General features: G+C 48.5%; 1 protein-coding gene and 1 long non-coding RNA gene across 6 annotated transcripts in view; both read right to left on the reverse strand.

The window, feature by feature from the left end:
• Nucleotides 1-1,451, reverse strand: part of PTPRJ (protein tyrosine phosphatase receptor type J) — a 165,108-nt gene extending 163,657 nt beyond the window's left edge. Inside the window, exon 1 of one of the 2 annotated variants that reach the window (XM_082341100.1) lies at nt 988-1,448. In XM_082341100.1, coding sequence (XP_082197226.1) covers nt 988-1,431 — 444 coding nt within the window. In that variant the 5' untranslated portion in view covers nt 1,432-1,448. Of the gene's footprint in view, nt 1-987 lie in introns of both variants that reach the window. The other variant, XM_082341099.1, reaches the window with a different exon arrangement.
• Nucleotides 1,452-15,297: 13,846 nt separating this feature from the next.
• Nucleotides 15,298-18,748, reverse strand: part of LOC309605460 — a 78,441-nt gene continuing 74,990 nt past the window's right edge. For all 4 annotated transcript variants that reach the window (XR_014231362.1, XR_014231363.1, XR_014231364.1 and 1 more), the window contains one exon: nt 15,298-15,588. This is a non-coding gene — a long non-coding RNA (uncharacterized lncRNA). The remainder of the gene's footprint in view (nt 15,589-18,748) is intronic.

Here is an 18,748-nt window from a genome sequence, read left to right on the forward strand (position 1 = left end):
TTTACAAAATGCACAACAGGGGTATCATCAGGGCCCTTTCCACTGCGAGTTCAAGACCCTAGCAGTCTCCTAGAAAGCTGTGAGGACGAACCCGCTGGCTCAGCTCCCGCCGCAGGGCTGGGTGATTCTGCTTTTTCACTTCTCTCCTTCCAGTTCCCTATCTGTGAAATGGGGACATCTCCCAGCTGCCCGGCCTCACCCCGTGGGAACACCGTGAAGGGGAAACAGCGCTTTCAGAAAGATCGTCACCAAAACGGCAGGCACAGCATTATCTGAAAAGCGAAGCTAGAAAACAGGGCGGGGAGGAGGGGGAGCCGGCGCCCACAAAGCACGAACTAAGCATCCAGGGAAGCAAGCAGCTTCTCCGGGAAGAGGACCTTCGCCCGGAGGCACGCCTGCGAGTGGCCACCTTCTGCCGAGGCTGGGAACTTTCCCCAGAAGCAGCGCCCTCTGCCCGGAGGCCCCGCGCCTCTCCCACTGCCCGCCGCCCGGCGCCCGACCCTGCCCCGGCTCCCCGCGGCCGCCGCCGCTGCCCTTCGGCCCGGCCCCTCGGGCCCCCACAGGCCGGGTCGGAGGTCGGCCGCGGCTCGGCCAGGCCCGCCCGGCTCCGCGTCGGGAGCCCTCCGCAAACACGCCCCCTCCGGCCGCCTCGGGCTGGCGAGCCGGGCCCGCGCCGGCCAGATGTGACCAGCTCGGGTCAGGGCCGGGCCAGAGGCGGCCTGCAGCCCGCGCGGGGCCGGCCACGGGGAGGCTCCGGGCGCCCGGGACCCCGAAGCCCACCACCCTCCCTCGCGTACGCGGCAGCCGGGAAAAGGGCTCGGTCGCCGGCGCGCGAGGCCGGCCTCCAGCAGCGGGGGGCCCCGAGGACGCGGACCTCCCGCCACCTCCCCCGATCCCCGCAGGCAGGGCGCACCCGGGCAGGTGCAGGGGCTGCCAGTCCCGCCCCCCACCCTCCTCGCGCCCCCCCCCCGGGCCCACCCAGCTCACCTGGCCCAGGCGCAACAGCAGCAGCAGCGGCGGCAGCGCCCAGCGGAGCCGGGGCGAGCGCGGAGGCGGCCGCGCCTCCCGCGCCGCCTGCTTCATGCCCCGCGCGCCCTGGAACGTGCCCGGGACGCGCGAGTCGGGCCCCGCCGTGCGTCCGAGCCCCGGCGCCCTAGTCGCCGCCTCCAGCCGCCGCCTCCGCCTCCTCCTCCTGCAGCCGGTCCGCCTCGTCCCCGCTCCGCCCGCCCCGGGCTTCCCCGGGGACATGGCAGCAGCGGCAGCGGCGGCGGCCACACGGCGGAGCCTGGCGCGGCTGCAGCGGGGGGGACGCGTCCCTGGGCGCGCAGGGGCTTCGCAGGGCGGAGCGAGCAGCGCCCACCCCCCGCGCGCGGCGCCCTGATCCCGGCTCCGGCGGCCCCGGCGGCTCCCGCTGCCTCCTCCGCGCGTCATGCGGATGGGGCTGCAGGGAGCCTCGGCGAGCGCTCAGCCCCCTCCCTCCCCCCTCCCCCTCTGAATATTCATCGCTTCCTCCCACCCCGGCCGGCCGAGCGGCTGCTGAGCACCGCGGCCCATCGCCGCCCTCCCGCTGCAGCCCCCGCCCCCGCCGGGCCGGCCGGGCGGCTGGGAGGGGGCGGCGGCGATCCCCGCGCGCACCCGGGCGGCTCCCCTCCGGCGGGCAGAGGAAGCGCCCCCGCCTTGCCCGCCCTCTCCGCCCAGCCCTCCCACATTCCTGGGACTCGGCACCCGGGACGCGGCTCTGCGGCTCTCGAGCCACGAGCCCGTACCCCTCGGCCCGGCTCCACGGCCCCGAGTTTGGGTCACCAGATGTTGACCGAGACCCCTGCCGAGGGCACAGCCAGGCCTGCGTTAAGACGGCAACCCAGCGAAGGCCTGGCTGACCTTCGCTGGGTTGCCGGCGAAGGCTTGGAGTGGCAGTGGAGGTGCTTGAACCCCTAAATTGTAGGGGACGTGCAGTGTGTTCTCCCCGTCCCCATCCCCGGACCAGGGAGGCAGAGAGCGGGCATTGGAGCGGGTCCAGTGATTAGGACCCCCGCTCTGCCATATGGTAAACCTGGCTCTGCTAGTAGTACTAGCTGTGTGACCTCGGGAGAGGCATTTCACCTCTCTGGGCCTCCTTTCCTCGTCTGTGAAGTGAGGATAATACTAGTACCTGGCTGGAGAGACTTGACCATTACATGAGATAATGAACGGAAAAGTCCTAAACACCCGGCCAGACACCACACATAGTGGGCCTCAGTAAGCAGTAGCTCTTCCAGCAGCTTTCATCACATTTTCAAATAAGTCCACAACCCGAAAGGGGTTAAAGATTACTGCAGATGTTACTGTTATGCCCATGCACACAGGAGGGAACTGAGAATCTGAGATGCTCAGCCTGTTGCCCAAGGAAAAGTAATGAGAGAAAGGGCTAAACCAAGGAGTGCTGGGGAGGGAGAGATGAATTCCAACCAGGGGAGGAGGTGACACCTGAGCTGGGCTTTGAAGGATGGGTTGAATTTCACCAGGAAGATAGAGGGGGGCAGGGGCTCAGGAAGTGGGAGAAACTTGGCAAAAAACGGGAGGCGGATGCTTCAGGCTTGGCCCTTCTGAGAAGCAGCGAATGGGAGGTTGAGGGGTTCATATATAGAGGAGACTTTGAAAGGCAGAATAATAAGTCTGGGCTGGATTCGACGTGCAGCAGATTGTAAACCACCAGGTGCCCAACACCACCACCAGACACCTCTTGTACCTCAGGTTCCCCATCTACGAGAGGGGAACGCATCTTCGCTTAAAGGGTCTAAGCAGCTCCTACAGGGACTGCACACACAGAGAACAGAAGGTAAGGGAACCTCAACTGGACACTCAAACACCCTGCCATCTTTTGTTTAAACACGGTGTAATTATCGTAATTCACCAGGAATTCTGTTCCTTGCTGACTCCTCACCTTCTTGGGGCAGAGACAGGTGGTTTGAAAGGCATTCCTATCCATGATAGCCGAAGAAAGCATGACTTACTGCTGGTGCTACCGGGTCTTCAGGTTGCCCCAGATACTCACAGACCCTACCGACCCTAAGGATCCACCCAGGCCTCCACTGCTTCATGACAGGTCTGCAAACAGCTCTGGGAACGCCAGCGTGCGCTTGGATTTTTCTCCTGGATGAAATATATGCTCACGGTTGTGTTAGTTGGAACCGGATTTCCCCACAACATGGTGATGAAAGAGAATAAACAGTATTTTCAGTAAATGGAGTTACAACCTGAATAATAAACTACCTGTTCAGTCATAAACAGATCACACTGGATTAATGACCTATATGAGACATAAATTAATCCTGAGTAGGTGTGGTATAAACTCCCTGAGGGCAGGGACCGGACCTTTCTCCCCCTGGTTACCCTGCAACACCTCACTCAGTGCCTTACCCATGGCAGGAACTCGGTATTTGTGCAGCTGCATGATTGTATAAATGAATCCAGAGCAGCATGGTGTGAAAGCTCATTTTTCCACAAGGATAAATTAGGGAAGAGTCATTCTCTTTGCAAAAGGACTTGAGATTATGTTCCAGTGTACAGGAAGATCCTCAGATGCCACCTCTCCTAGAAATTCCCGGATGCCCCAACCCTGAGTTGGGTACCCTTCCCCCTCTGTGCTCTTGTAGCTCCCTGTGCTAACCTTACCTAACCACAGTGGAGTGTAAGTCAGGCCCTTGAAGACAAGGCCTGCATTTTACTTGTCACTGTATCCCCAGCACATAATAATCACTCATATAATATTTATTTAGCTGAATTGAATGCATTCCTTTGAATAGCAAACTAAGGTGTTAAATATATGTCTGTTCACACACACACACACACACACACACACACACACACACCAACTTCCATTTGCAAACAGCTTTTCAGGAATAAATCTACTGTGCAAAGTTCAGGGCACATTCTCTCTGAGAATAGATAATGATATTTGACCTTTTAATCATGTCCACCCTCAAGCAAAAGCTAAAGCTTTACTGAATATGGGGCCAGGTGCACAGAGAATGAAAGGGTCAAAGCAAGAGGTTGGAGGGGAGCGTACCTGAATGTGTTCCAAAATTGCCAGATAAGAATCACCCAGTGGCTTGTTATAATATACATTCCCATGCCTTTCCTTAGACTGCAGAGGACTGTATCTGGACTTTTCACCAGCTCCTTGGGTAATTCTTGCTGTGAAACAGGATTGGAAGGCACAATTTATCTTATGGCTGGCCTGCATTGCATCCCTACTAATAATAAAGACCGTTGATCAGGTACTAACTAGGTGCCAGGAACTACTCTAGGTACTTTACATCCATTATTTCTGCTCCTTACTACAACCCTATAGAATGGGTATCGTTATCAATATTTTAGGAACAATGAAACTACATCTCAGAGAGGCTTAGTTACTTACACAAGATCACAGAGCTTCAGAGGGGCAAAACCAGAATCTGAAACCATACCTTTCTTGCCACTATGTCATGGTGCCCCTTCCCTTGACATTTGTAGATAACTTAATATAAAGTGTTTTATGTGTTGGCTGTTGTTATTACTTTTATCATGACTCTCTTGGGCCTCAGTTTCCCCAATTTTAAAATAGGCAGTGACAGAAGGTACAAGACTTTCCACTTCATCCCCCAAGAACGGGGAACAGGCAAGGCAACCATGTTTAATGAGAGGTCCACCATCCCAGCAGGAAGCAAGCCTGCTGGGCACCAGCCTGGAACCAGGTCACCGGCCCTGCAGGGAGTACATTCAGCCTGGCAACCCTCAGTTTATTTTAAAAGCCACCATGAGCAAACCATTCTCCAAAGCCCTCCTAAGCGGAATGGAATGTTTCTTGGGAGTCTGATTAGCTAATGTTGCAGGCATGGCTGCCCTAGACCTTCCTGCCTCACAGACTTGAACTGAATCAGAATGGAAAGGAAGACTTTTCGAAAGTTCTTTAAAAAAAAAAAAAAGTAGTACTTCATCTTTACAATAGTAACAGGCTGTTTCCTGTGGACTAATAACTGGGCTGTGGTTAGAACTCCATGTTTGTCCACCAGACCTCAAACACTGCCTTAATCACCTGCCCCTGTACCAAACCAGGGAGTGCCTTGGCAAGGCCTTTTTTGTTCCTGACTTCAAGCACTTGCAACATTAAGCATGTTCATATTTCTTTGTGTGTGTGTGTGTGTGTGTGTGTGTGTTGTGTGTTGTGTGTTGTATGTTGAGATAGGAAACAAAGTTTACTTACAAAGAAACAGTAGCACGTGACAGATTTTTCAGTGTAGAGAGCAGAAAGGGAGGCATTGCTCTCAAGAGTCCCCACCCTTTCCCAAATTTAGGCGCCCACAGGGAGGAGCCCAGTGGCTTCTGCACTTCCAGCTGTTAGGTCCTGAGTCAAGCTCCCAGGGAGCCCAGTACCAATCACATTGGGCTGGCAGAATGAACACAAGACCCAGGGTTTTGGGGTACCTGGGAACACAGGGAGTGTGTGGTAAGGAGACTTGGAGCCTAGGGGACAAGAGGCTTTTGTCCAGGGCTTGAGAACGACTTCCACACAAAGACCAGAAGTGCCAGGCTGGGGGCAGGAGGGCAGTCAAGCCTGCAGCAGAAACATCACCTCCAACAAAGGAAGGGCTGAGAGGTGTAAAGACAAGAAGAGGGAAAGTGAGCAGGAGACCCAGAGTCCCAGGGCTTCTTGGCAGCTGGGTCCTTCCAGCCTTGTTAAGAATAAATTAATTTTTTTCAGGTTTGAAAAGAAATGTCCTTTCTTCTTTTTTTTCTTTTTTTTCAGGTTGAAAAGAAAATCTTAATCACACTGGGCTGGATGTATACAACACCTGGGTCCCTGCAGTTAGGGTAAGAAATCAACTCGTGTGGGAACAATTGTATAGTGGAATCTTGCTAATAGAGGAGAAAATACCCTGAAATCTAAATAAGCAAATAAAAATCATATATGGCACTATAGTTACATTATGTATATAAATGATATATAAACATGTGTATGTATATATCATATTAGTATATATCATATTAGAGAGAGACAAGCATGAGCTTTGCTAGTGGCAATAAAGTCTAGTGGCTATGAGTCTAGACTCTGGAGTCAGCTGCCTGGGTTCAAATCCTGGTCCTGCCATGTATTAGCTGTGTGACCCTGGATAAGTTACTCAAGTTCTCTGTGCCTCAACATCCTTATCTGTAAATGAAGATGTTCTTGATGATAATATCTACCTCATAGAATTTTTATAAGTATTACAGTAGTTAAAGCACTGATAATACTGCCTGGAACAAAGTAAATACCATGTAAGTGTTTGCCATTATTAAAATATCTTTTTGGCAGATCTGAGGCGGGGTGGTGTAATGGGGGAGAATATGTGCTTTGGATCAGATGGTCATAGGTTCAAGTCCTATACTTGCTATGTAATTTTGGCCTCCATTTCCTCACGTAAAGAATGGGATGACAGAGACTTCCCTGGTGGTCCAGTGGCTAAGACTCCACGCTCCCAATGCAGGGGGCCCGGGTTCGATCCCTGGTCAGGGAACTAGATCCCACATGCCACAAATAAGAGTTCGCATGCCGCAGGTTAAGATCGCACGTGCCACAACTAAGACATGGCACAGCCAAATAAATAAATAAATAAACTTTTTTAATGGGATGATAATTCATCATTATGAAAATGAAAGGATAAGTCACATGCAAAGTGCCTGGCACATATTCCAGGAGATACAAATGGTAAAGGCATAGTAACTGATAGAAAAGAAGAGAAGGAGATTGGGAATGAATGGTACTAGTGAATGGTACTCATGACCATCACAGTGACAGAGCCTCTAAAACCTGGCAGTTGAAAGTGTGGTCCACTGGTCAGCAGCATGACATCCCCTGGGAACTTGTTAAGAGTTTCTGACCCCACCCCAGACCTACTGAGATGGTCGATTTGATGAGTGGGCCTTGGGATGCCCAGATATCTGGTTAAACACTATTTCTGGATGTGTCTGTGAGGGTGCTTCCGGAAGAGATTCACATTTGAATTAGTGAGCTGAGTAAAGCAGATGGCCCTCCCCAGTGTGGGTGGGCTTCATCCAATCTGTTGAGGTCCTGAATAGAACAAAAAGGCGGAGGAGGGTTGAATTTTCTCTCTGCCTGACTGTTTGAGCTGGACAACGATCTTCTCCTGCCTGGTTCCGGGTTCTCAGACCTTCAGACTCAGACTGGAATCTACACCATTAGCTCTCTGGCTCTGTGGCTCTCAGGCCTTTGAACTACACCACCAGCTTTCCTGGGTCTCCAGCTTGCAGATGGTAGGTCATGGTCTTCTCAGCCTCCGTAATCACATGAGGCAATACCTTATTTTATTTGTATATATATTTTTTAACATATATATTTTATTTATTTTTTCCTACTGTTTCCGTTTCTCTGAAGAACACTAACTAATGCACCTACTAAATCAGAATCTGCATTTGAACGAGATTGCCAGGAGATTCCTATATACCTTAAAGTTGGAGAAGCACTGACCTGGTGGGTTGGGTGGCAAGGCAGCATGCTCCTTAAGAGCTGGCTCTCAGGGACTTTCCTGGCGGTCCAGTGGTAAAGACTCCGCGCTTCCACTGCAGGGGGGGCCGGTTTCCATCCTAAAAGAAAAAAAAAAAATAGGGACTTCCCTGGTAGCACAGTGGTTAGGAATCCGCCTGCCAATGCAGGGGACACGGGTTCAGTCCCTGATCTGGGAAGATCCCACATGCCGCAGAGCAACTAAGCCCATGCGCCACAACTACTGAAGCCCGTGCGCTTAGAGCCCGTGCTCTGCAACAAGAGAAGCCGCCGCAATGAGAAGTCCGCGCACCGCAACAAAGAGTAGCCCCCGCTCGCCTCAACTAGAGAAAGCCCACGCGCGGCAACGAAGACCCAACGCAGCCAAAAATAAATAAATAAATAAATAAATTTATTCAAAAAAAAAAGAAGAAAAGAGCTGGCTCTCAGCCTTTATCAGTGATTTGGTTAACATGCTTATTTCTGGGCACCCCCCCCCCCTCAGAAACTCTGAATTAGGGTTCTATCTCCAATTAGAATTAGAGCTCAGGACTCTGCACTAAGAAGCACACAGGTGACCTGGGTACCGTTAGCTTCCTCCAACCACTTTGGGAAAATACTCTCAAGTGTGTTCTGAGTCTATGTGCTTTTTTTTTTTTTTTTTTTAAATGTGATGATCCATTTATTTATTTATTTATGGCTGTGTTGGGTCTTTGTTTCTGTGCGAGGGCTTTCTCTAGTTGTGGCAAGCGGGGGCCACTCTTCATCGCGGTGCGCGGGCCTCTCATTATCGCGGCCTCTCTTGTTGCGGAGCACAGGCCCCAGACGCGCAGGCTCAGTAATTGTGGCTCACGGGCCTAGTTGCTCCGCGGCATGTGGGATCTTCCCAGACCAGGACTCGAACCCGTGTCCCCTGCATTGGCAGGCAGATTCTCAACCACTGCGCCACCAGGGAAGCCCCTGTGCTTTTTTTCTTTCCTATGACGCAAAAGAATTTTAAAAGGTCTAGACTACCACATATAAGCAGAATATGTTTAAAGAGTTTCATTTTATTTACTTAGAAACTATATCCAAGATCAAGAGACAGTAAAAACCTAAGTAATAACATCCACTTCCATTATTGGCAGCTATGTACCAGGCTATGTGCAAGCTATTTTATACACTTTACCTCATTTAATCCTTCTTTATCTGTATATTTATACCCACAACCCTACCCCACAGGTGCTGTCATGATTCCCATTTTATGGTTAAGGAAATAACAGCACGTACAGTTTAAGTAACTTGCTCAAAGACACACAGGTGGCAGAACAGGAGGTGGACCCAAACCTGGCTGAAGCCAAAGCTTGTGTTAGCCACTCTGTGATTGCTTCCCAGGGCAGACATCCCTGGCCTAAGGAGGTCCTTCTGTAGAACTCTTTCCCTACCCTCAGTATCTCCCACATGGTCCTTTAAGCTTCAGCATCTTGCCAAAGACAGCATGTTACAGATACCCCTGAACTTCCTGCACATACACAATAAATGAATGATTTCAAGATAAGAACATATAGACAAATTCCTCTTCTCCCTTGTTTCCTATTCATCTGCTGCTGTCATTTTCCTCTGTTGTCATTTTCATCAGGCATTTTTTTTCTGAGACTTGCATCCACTCTGTTGAAAGGTGCTGTTGCTGCTCTCAGGGCTTATCATTCTGAGACTCGGGCAATTGTAAGATGTTACACAGAGCAAAGAACCTTGGAGTTCATCCAGTCCAACCCGCTCACTCTACAGATGAAGAAACCGATGAAGAAACTGAGGCTCAGGGAGGTAACGTGACTCGTGAATGGTAACACATCTGGTCCACGTATCAGCAGTGCGTCAGCAATAAGGCTCTGTTCTGCAATCTTTCCTGACATGCTCCCTCTCCTCTATGTGACTCACAGGAAAGAAAGTAAGATCTCTCTCATTCTGGGCCTCCACCCTTCTCAAATAACCTCCATTAATTTCTGGGCTGTTAAGAAATGTCTATATGCTTGATTTAGACAAGCCTTGAAATTTGCAGTCACCAAAGACGTACAGAACATGAAGCATTTTTGCCTTGAGCCTCTGGGCCCTGGGAAAGCAAGCTGGGCTGGGCTGATCCTGGGCCTGGTTCTGATTTGGCCATTGTCCGAAGCAAAGGAATCCAGCACAAAGAAGGAGTTTGTACACCAGCTGTAATCCCGGTGTAGGTAAGGCTACAACCGGTGTCCTCAAGGTCTTGGCTTTTCTGGCAAAGCTAGATTTTCTTTACTCTGGTCCCTGCTGACACAGTGACAACCTGAAGACTCATTAGGCCTGGAGCAAGACATCCGCAGAGAAGAAGCATAAACATAAACAGGGCAAAGCAGTGACGGGATCCTGCCTGGCTCCCTAACTCGACCTGGCATTTGTTACCTGGGAGGATCCCTGGCTCCCGGCCTCCTGGCCTTCAGCACCACCCTGAGGCAGGTGTATTCTCTGCGCACCTGGATCATACCCAGGTGTTAGCCAGCCAGCTCGATCTTCCACTCCCAGAGCTAGAAGGGAGTTTAGAGGTCATGCATTCAACCCCTGATTTTACCAGTAACCAAATGAAGGCCCCAAAGGAGGTCAATGATTGTCTAAAGCCATGGAGAAGTTTGTAGAGAAAAGTCAGAACGGGGACTGGGATGGGAGTGGAATAGAGAGAGAGGTATACACACACGTGCACACGCACACACACGTGCACATGCACACACACGTGCACATGCACACACACATACACACAGTGTTATGTCATTTTAAAGTTTACAAAATTCCTTCACATACAGTTAAGAATGATACTCAAGATAGTTTAACCTGTCAGGCCCACAGCCCTACAAACATTAATACATTTGGCCCTCTCCTGAGAAGTGGGCTCTGATCCTATTTCCATCTTACAGATGAGGAGATGGAGGCTCAGAAAGATTGACACTTAGCCCTGTTCACCATCGTAATTTATATTTGTGTTTGCCTGTTTGCAGATTACAGAGATAGCTTAAGCCAAAAGGGGGGTTTTGTTATAACACTGGAGTGTCACAGAGCACCCCCAAGGCAGGAATACCCAGGGCCTCCCCTAGCCTGGCACCAAGAACTGGAAAACCACCAAGAGCTCAGGACAGTTGTCTCTGCCTCTTGCTTCTCTCCTGCAGGCCAACCTTCACTGCATCTCTGTGCACTTCTTTCCAGTTTTTCTCACCTCTGTTTCATGTTCTTACAGAGACTCCTAGACCATATCAAATCGCAGTTCTCAGAAGGAATCTGATTAGCCCAGCTTGGATCCCATGCCCACCCCTGGTCCAATCAATGTGACTGAGGAGAGAGGGTCATATTATGTAACAAGCGCCACCAAAGGCCACCTCACTGGGAGGTAGATGCACAGACAGGGGTAGCAGTGAGCTGAGCAGACACCCCAAAAGTTGTCTACTATGGTCACACAGGACACACAGAGCCAGGGCTCAGACCCAAGTCTCCGGACTCTCAGGACAGAATGCCTTTCCATAGGACCACTGATCCCTCTGTCCCCAAGGCCATGTCCAAATACCTGGCTGCTCGCTCTGCACTAATCTTTGGATACCAAGGGATGTCCCTGTTGCCCTGGAAGGATTTAGGCCAAGGACTGAGATTCAATTCCAGCTATTCCTGCACACAGATCAAGGGAGATCCCCTGACTGGCTCCTGAGGATATTGATGAAATTAGACAGAGAAGCAGAGGAAGGAGAAAACCTGCCATCAGCAGTGGAGTCCCAGAATCCTGCCTGCTTCTCGTCCTCTGGTTGTCTGAACCCTCTATTTAGGGGCTGAGAGTGGTGCTGACTCTGTGGGGAGCACTGCATGGGGCCATGGCAGGTGGAGGAAGTATCTGCAGGGAACCTCGAAATCAAAGGCCTGCTCAGAGGCTGGCAGGAAGCTACTAGGGTCATGGCGCTAGAAGAGGGAGACACAAAAGGCCGGAGCTGATACTGAAAGGGCAGGGGGTATGGCCAAGAAAAGAACCCCAAACAGGGGGAGAGCAGAGAACGGATGCCAGACGCGCTGCTGGACACCTCCCTACAGAGACCGTCTGGAGCTGGCCCTTGAGGACCATGGCAGGATGGGGCCTGGGACATATATATTGCAGGTGGGGATGAAACCAATCCAGTCTCTCTGGAGGCAGTTTGGCAATATTAAAAGTCTTTAATGATAATAAAAACAATAATAATAAAGGCATTTTTACGTCAGAAAACCCACTGTGGTTATTTCTCCACTGCCTAGAAAAGAGCCTGATACACAGAAGGGACTCGATAAAAACTACTGAACAAACGACTAGATGATTGACATGTTCATAAAGAGAGATATAAGCAAGGATGTTCAATACAGTAGCAAATTGGAAACAACCTAAATGCCCACCAATAGGGGACTAGTTAAGTAAATTATGGTATAGCCTTATAAAAGAATGCTTTACAAATATTCCAAATGATGGCATAGATGTATACCTATTGATTTGGAAGAATATTCTCAATATTTGGCTGGGGAAGAAAGCAGGATAAAAATAATGCCATTTTATAGAGAGAAAAACATTTTAATGTATGCATAAAGAAAAGTTAATAATGTATGAAAATGATAACAATGGGAAATAAGATTTCAGGTCATTAATCCTTTCTCTTTTAGTTTATTTCTATCTTCTAAATTTTCTACCATGACCATGTGTTACTTGTATAATTAGAAGTAATAGGAGAGGGAATTCCCTGGTGGTCCAGTGGTTAGGACTCTGAGCTCTCACTGCCAAGGACCCGGGTTCAATCCCTGGTCAGGGAACTAAGATCCCACAAGCTGCACGGCCAAAAAAAAAAAAAGACAGAGAGAAAAGAAAGTAATACATGAAAATATTTCTCATCAAAAAAGGATGAAGTGAGGCCAAGAGGGGGATGAATACAAGTGATCGATCAACAAATGATTTCAGAGCACTGGTTGTGTGTGGTGCTGAGTGCTTCAGCAACTATCAAGAAGTGTCAAGCAAAGTCCCTGCCCTCCAGGAGTCAACAGTGTGATGGTAGAAAATCACAGGGGAGGGTGGGAGAAGGCTTCAGGCTGGCACTGAGACTATGGTGGGCACAAGGGCCACCAACAGTATTTTGCTTCCTATGACCAGGGATAGACCAAGACAAGGCAGGGGAGGGCTATGGATGGGGGAACCTAGAAAGCCAGAGATGCAGCAAGAACCAGCAAAACAAAGACCGGCAATGATGGATAAGAGCCAACGACATCAGTGAGAATTGAGTTTAGCAGGAAAAAAAAAAAAAATTAAAACCCAACTGTGTGGGCTTCCCTGGTGGCGCAGTGGTTGAGAATCTGCCTGCCGATGCAGGGGACACGGGTTCGAGCTCTGGTCTGGGAAGATCCCACATGCCACGGAGCGACTAGGCCCGTGAGCCACAACTGCTGAGCCTGCGCGTCCGGAGCCTGTGCTCCGCAACAATAGAGGCCACGATAGTGAGAGGCCCGCGCACCGCGAAGAAGAGTGGCCCCCACTTGCCGCAACTAGAGAAAGCCCTCGCACAGAAACGAAGACCCAACGCAGCCATAAATAAATAAATAAATAAAATTAAAAAAACAAAAAACAAAAAACAAAAAAAACCCAACTGTGTGCTAGGTTCTGTGCTAGGGATACAGGTGCTAAGGATAATCAAAACTAGCAAGGTCCTTCTTTTCGTGGATTTACAGTTAAGTGGAGGAGGGAAGAAATTGACTGATGAGTCAATAAATAAACATAGCAAGAAAAATACCTGACAGTGACAAGCACTATTCGTTTTTAAGCTGCATCCAAATATCCCCATTGTCTGACTTCAAACAGTAACTGTCATGGGGAAAAAAAATAATATAATGAACATCCTCATACCTATTACCGACATTTAACTGTTCTTAACATTTTGCCATGTTTGCTTCACTATTTTTCTGTTGCTGTTTTTGTTGTTGATGTGTTTTTTTGGTTTGTTTTTTGGGTTTTTTAAAATTTATTTATTTTATTTTATTTATTTTTGGCTACGTTGGGTCTTTGTTGCTGAGCACAGGCTTGCTCTAGTTGGGTGAGCGGGGGCTACTCTTCATTGCATTGCGTGGGCTTCTCATTGCTGTGGCTTCTCATGTGGGATCTTAGTTCCCTGACCAGGGATCCAACCCCCGTCCCCTGCGTGGGAAGGTGGATTCTTAACCACTGGACCACCAGGCAAGCCCTCCTATAATATTTTTTTTAATGCTGGTTTTTCAAACTAGGATCCAATCAGCAACTACACATTGCGTTTGGTTGTTTTCACTTTTAAGTTTCCTTTTAATGTCTATATCTACAATCTCATTTACATCAAAATCTGTATAGATAGATCTCCATTGTCAATACCCTGGAGGTCCAGTGGTTAGGACTCCACGCTTTCACTACCGAGGGCACGGGTTCAACCCCTGGTCAGGGAACTAAGATCCCACAAGCCTCAAGGCACGGTCGGAAAAAAAAAAAAAAAAAAAACACTCCCAAAAGTCATGTACCCAGTATAGCTAAACTCAGCCAAAAGAAACCCAGGCTATTAGTGGGTAGCAAACCCTGTAACCTGGTCCCCTCCCATCCACTAGTTAGAGGTGACTGACTACAGGTGAAATTGCTGGCCTTGGAAAAAACCAAACTATAACCTATAGGTGAATCAGCTCCATCTGAGAAGGACTATTGACTCTCTCCCCCCTTGCCTTTCTTGGATAGTTCAAAGAGGCAGGTGGATGTAATGGAAGAACGTAGGGAGCAAGACTTCAACTCTGGGGGCTTCCCTGGTGGTGCAATGGTTGGGAATCCTCCTGCCAATGCAGGGGACACGGGTTCGGGCCCTGGTCCGGGAGGATCCCACGTGCTGTGGAGCAGCTGGGCCCGTGAGCCACAACTACTGAGCCTGCGCTCTGGAGCCCGCGGGCCACAACTGCTGAAGCCCGTGCGCCTGGAACCCGTGCTCCGCAACAGGGGAGGGCACTGCAATGAGAGGCCCACGCACCGCAGCCAAGAGTGGCCCCCGCTTCCCGCAGCTGGAGAGAGCCCGTGCGCAGCAACAAAGACCCAATGCATCCGGAAAAAAAAAAAAAGACTTCAACTCTGGCTCCCTGACTCTGGAGCGACGTGGCCTTGAGCAAGTCATTTCATCTCTTTGAGCCTCAGTTTCTTTACCTGTAAAATGAAGATAGTAACCACCTGGGGAGTTGCTGTGAGGGTGAAATGAATTAATTTATAAGCATGCCCGCCACAGTGCTTGAATTTCCCACAAAGCCTGGAGCAGATATTGGTGCCTGATCACCAAACTCAGTTCCTCTTCCTCCCGGTGACATAGCTAGAGGACATTTCCCAGCCTCCCTTGCAGTTAGATGCGGCCATAGGATCAAGATCTAACAGTGTAATGTGAGAAAAAGTGTGCTGTGCAAGCCTCCTCCAGGCTCAGCCCACGAAACCTTCTATGTTACAGGCCCAGGGAAGCCCTTGAAATGATCTGTTGAAACGCAAAATCTATGTGTCTGGATCCCTGAATGACCACATGGAGTGAAGCCCTTGCTGCCAATGAGGAACACCTGATTTGGACTTTACACGAGCAAGAAATAAACCTTTAGAGTGTTAACCGATGTGGTTTTAGGGTTTATCTTTTACAGCAGCTAGCATTGCTTTAACCAACACAAAGCTTGATGCTAAAGATGAAGCCATTACTTAGAAGGAAAACCTACATAGGTTTGATTTGAAACACGGTGGCTTTCGGAAAACCAAGTAAGGAACCACACGACTGTTAGGGAGGACATTTAAATTTTAATATTGTATTCCATCAAACTTATGACACTTTTTTTCATATTTTTACATATCTGAAATAAGGCTGTATGTTGTAATCAACAGTAGCTCAAATTGCAAGCAGCCAGGAGATAGTCGTGATATAGCTGCAGTTGGCTGCACGTGCACAGACTTGGTCACAGTTCTGCATCTTGTCATCCTTTCTCTTGAGTTTTGTGCATTGTTAACACCACAGGTGTTGGTTTAATCGCCACTAACAATGTCTTCAAACAGATTCCATGCGGATTTGGCACTGAAATGAAAAGTTATTGTGTATTAAAAAGGCAAGGAAACAGAGCAGCTTGATACATGATAAAAATCTATGTCTAAATAAGACTTAAAAGAGCTCTTTCAATATGCATGAAATGGAAATTCTACGTGATAGGAAAGCTTTGTGTCATGATTTTGTATTTCTTAGAAATGCATCAGTAATGGTGTGGGTTGTAATTGACAGGAGCCTTCGATTTGGTGAAATTGTCAATGCATCAAAACATCAGTGATTTCAACCAAGGAAGGCATCCAGTGTAAATAATGGTGATAATAATATAACAATTTACACTTGCCAAGAGCCACACATATGCCAGGAAGCTCTGTGCTTTACTCACATTATCTCATTTAATCATCCTAACAACCCTGTGAGGTGGTTACAATTATACATGATTGCAAATCGTCCTAAGTGTTATATGGGAAAGGAACGTGGTGCTCGGAGAAGGAACATAATTCAGATTGGGTGGAGGTGGGGAGGGGAATCTCCCTGAGGAAGCAAAGAGACCTGAAAGAAAATACTAGGCAACATTTATTGAGCATTTACCATGTACCAGGTATGATTCAAAGTTTATTGTGTTGGGACTTCCCTGGTGGTTCAATGGCTAAAACTCCATGCTCCCAATGCAGGGGGCCCAGATTTGACCCCTGGTCAGGGAACTAGATCCCACACGCCGCAGCTAAAGAGCCTGCATGTGACAATGAAGATCCCGCATGCCACAACTAAGACCCAGCACAGCCTAAATAAATAAATCTTTTTTTAAAAAATCAATGGCCTACCTAGAGGGGTGGGATAGGGAAGGTGGGAGGGAGGGAGATGCAAGAGGGAAGAGATATGGGAGCATATGTATATGTATAACTGATTCACGTTGTTATAAAGCAGAAACTAACACACCATTGTAAAGCAATTATACTTCAATAAAGATGTTTAAAAAAAAAATCAATGGCCTTTAAAAGAAAACAAAGTTTATTGTGTTAAGTCACTCAATTCTCACAAAAAGCCTAAGAACATTATTATCAGCTCCATTTTACAAATGAGGAAATCAAGACAGGGATAGAGAAGTGAAATGATTTGCGCATAGTAACTCAGCTAAGGAGTGATAAACCTGGGATCTGAACCAGGGCACTGTGGCTCCAGAGCCCATGTATCTTACTTACCACTTTCCTATCCTCTAGTGATTGAAACAAATGAGTCTCCATTTTACCAAGAATGGCAGCAGTAAGTGACCCGGTTACAAGCAAAAGCTCTAGAGCCAGGCTCCCTGAGTTCAAACCCAGGCTCTACAACTGACCAGCAAGGTATTTGACCTTCCTAAGCCTCAGTTTCTTCATTTGTTGTGAGGTTTAAATGAGTTGAGACATACAGAGCTTAGACCAGAACCAGGATATAGTCATCCCTCAAAAAATATTACATAGGGACCTCCTTGGTGGCGCAGTGGTTAAGAATCCGCCTGCCAATACAGGGGACACGGGTTCGAGCCCTGGTCCGGGAAGATCCCACATGCCATGGAGCAACTAAGCCCGTGCGCCACAGCTACTGAGCCTGCGCTCTAGAGCCCGCGAGCCACAACTACTGAGCCCGTGTGCCACAACTACTGAAGCCTGTGTGCCTAGAGCCCATGCTCCGCAACAAGAGAAGCCTCCGCAGTGAGAAGCCCGCGCACCGCAACAAAGGGTAGCCCCTGCTTGCCGCAACTACTGAGCCCGTGTGCCACAACTACTGAAGCCTGTGTGCCTAGAGCCCGTGCTCCGCAACAAGAGAAGCCACCGCAGTGAGAAGCCCGCGCACCGCAACAAAGGGTAGCCCCTGCTCGCCGCAACTAGAGAAAGTCCGCGTGCAGCAACAAAGACCCAACGCAGCCCAAAAAATTAATTAATTAATTAATTAAGAAATATATATATATTACATAATATTGTCTTCGTACAACACTCACAGTAACTCAGAGAAAACTGAGACTCAGGGAGGTTTAGCAATTTGTCGAAACCCCCCCATTTCAAGAAAGGAGTCAGGATTTCAAAGCTAAGTTGCTTCACTCAGAAGCCTTTGCTTTATGCATTACCCCATGGAGGTGCCTAGTAAAGATGAGTCAGTGGTTTAGATCTTCACCCTGAAGGTTTCCAGGAAAGGAGATTCTCACTCCCAATGTGACATCTTATTTTAACATCCCAAATCCCACTCAATAGTAAGGCTCTCTCATTGCCAATCTGGATTTCATCAGTTTTATTTTAAGGTCATTTCCTCTCTGAGAAGGAGAGAAGATGGAGACTCACCAGTTTCTTTCTTTTGTATCTTTCATATACTGTACGTTACATTTCCTCGCCAACATAGAGAAAGCAGGGAACGTTTTAGACTCTGGCACGAAGTAGACGCTCAACAGAGAAATGTGTTGCATGGAGAACAGATCGGTGGTGCCAGAGGTGGGGGGGGGAGTCGGGGGGTGGGCAAAATGGGTAAAGGGGATCAAAAGGTACAAACTTCCAGTTTTAAAATAAATAAGTCATAAAATGTAATGTGCAGCATGTTGGCTACAGTTAATAATACTGTTGTAGGGACTTCTCTGGTGGTCCAGTGGTTAGGATGCTGTGCTTCCACTGCCGGGGGGCATGGGTTCAATCCCTGGTCAGGGAACTAAGATCCCACATCACGGCACAGCCAAAATATAAATAAATAATAATACTATTGTATATTTGAAAGTTGCTAAGCGAGTAGATCTTAAAAGGTCTCATCACAAGGAAAAACAGATTTGTAACTATGTGTGATGATAGATTATTGTGGTGATCACTTCACAATATATACAATTATCAAATTATTATGTTGTACACCTGACACTAATGTTATATGTCAATTATATCTCAATTAACAATAATAATAATAAATAAAGGCAAAAGGAATGTTTTATGAATGAACAAATGAGTGAGAGAACAGCTGCACAATCTCGAAGTTCCCTCCCAGATCACATGGACCCTGTGCACCCCACCCCTGCCCACCCAGCCCGCTTTTCTCTGACTCCCATTTCTTAACTGTAGTGTTTCTCAAACAAGGGTGTTGCAAGGGCATTCTGAGCACAAAGTGGAGTTGAAGTGGCCTTAGTATGTGGTGACACCCTGGGTTTCCTCATTCCTCATTCCCTTGGGCCAGCTTTTACCAA

This window comes from Balaenoptera borealis (assembly GCF_965194805.1).
Source record: "Balaenoptera borealis genome assembly, chromosome: 11".
Taxonomy (NCBI): domain Eukaryota; kingdom Metazoa; phylum Chordata; class Mammalia; order Artiodactyla; family Balaenopteridae; genus Balaenoptera; species Balaenoptera borealis.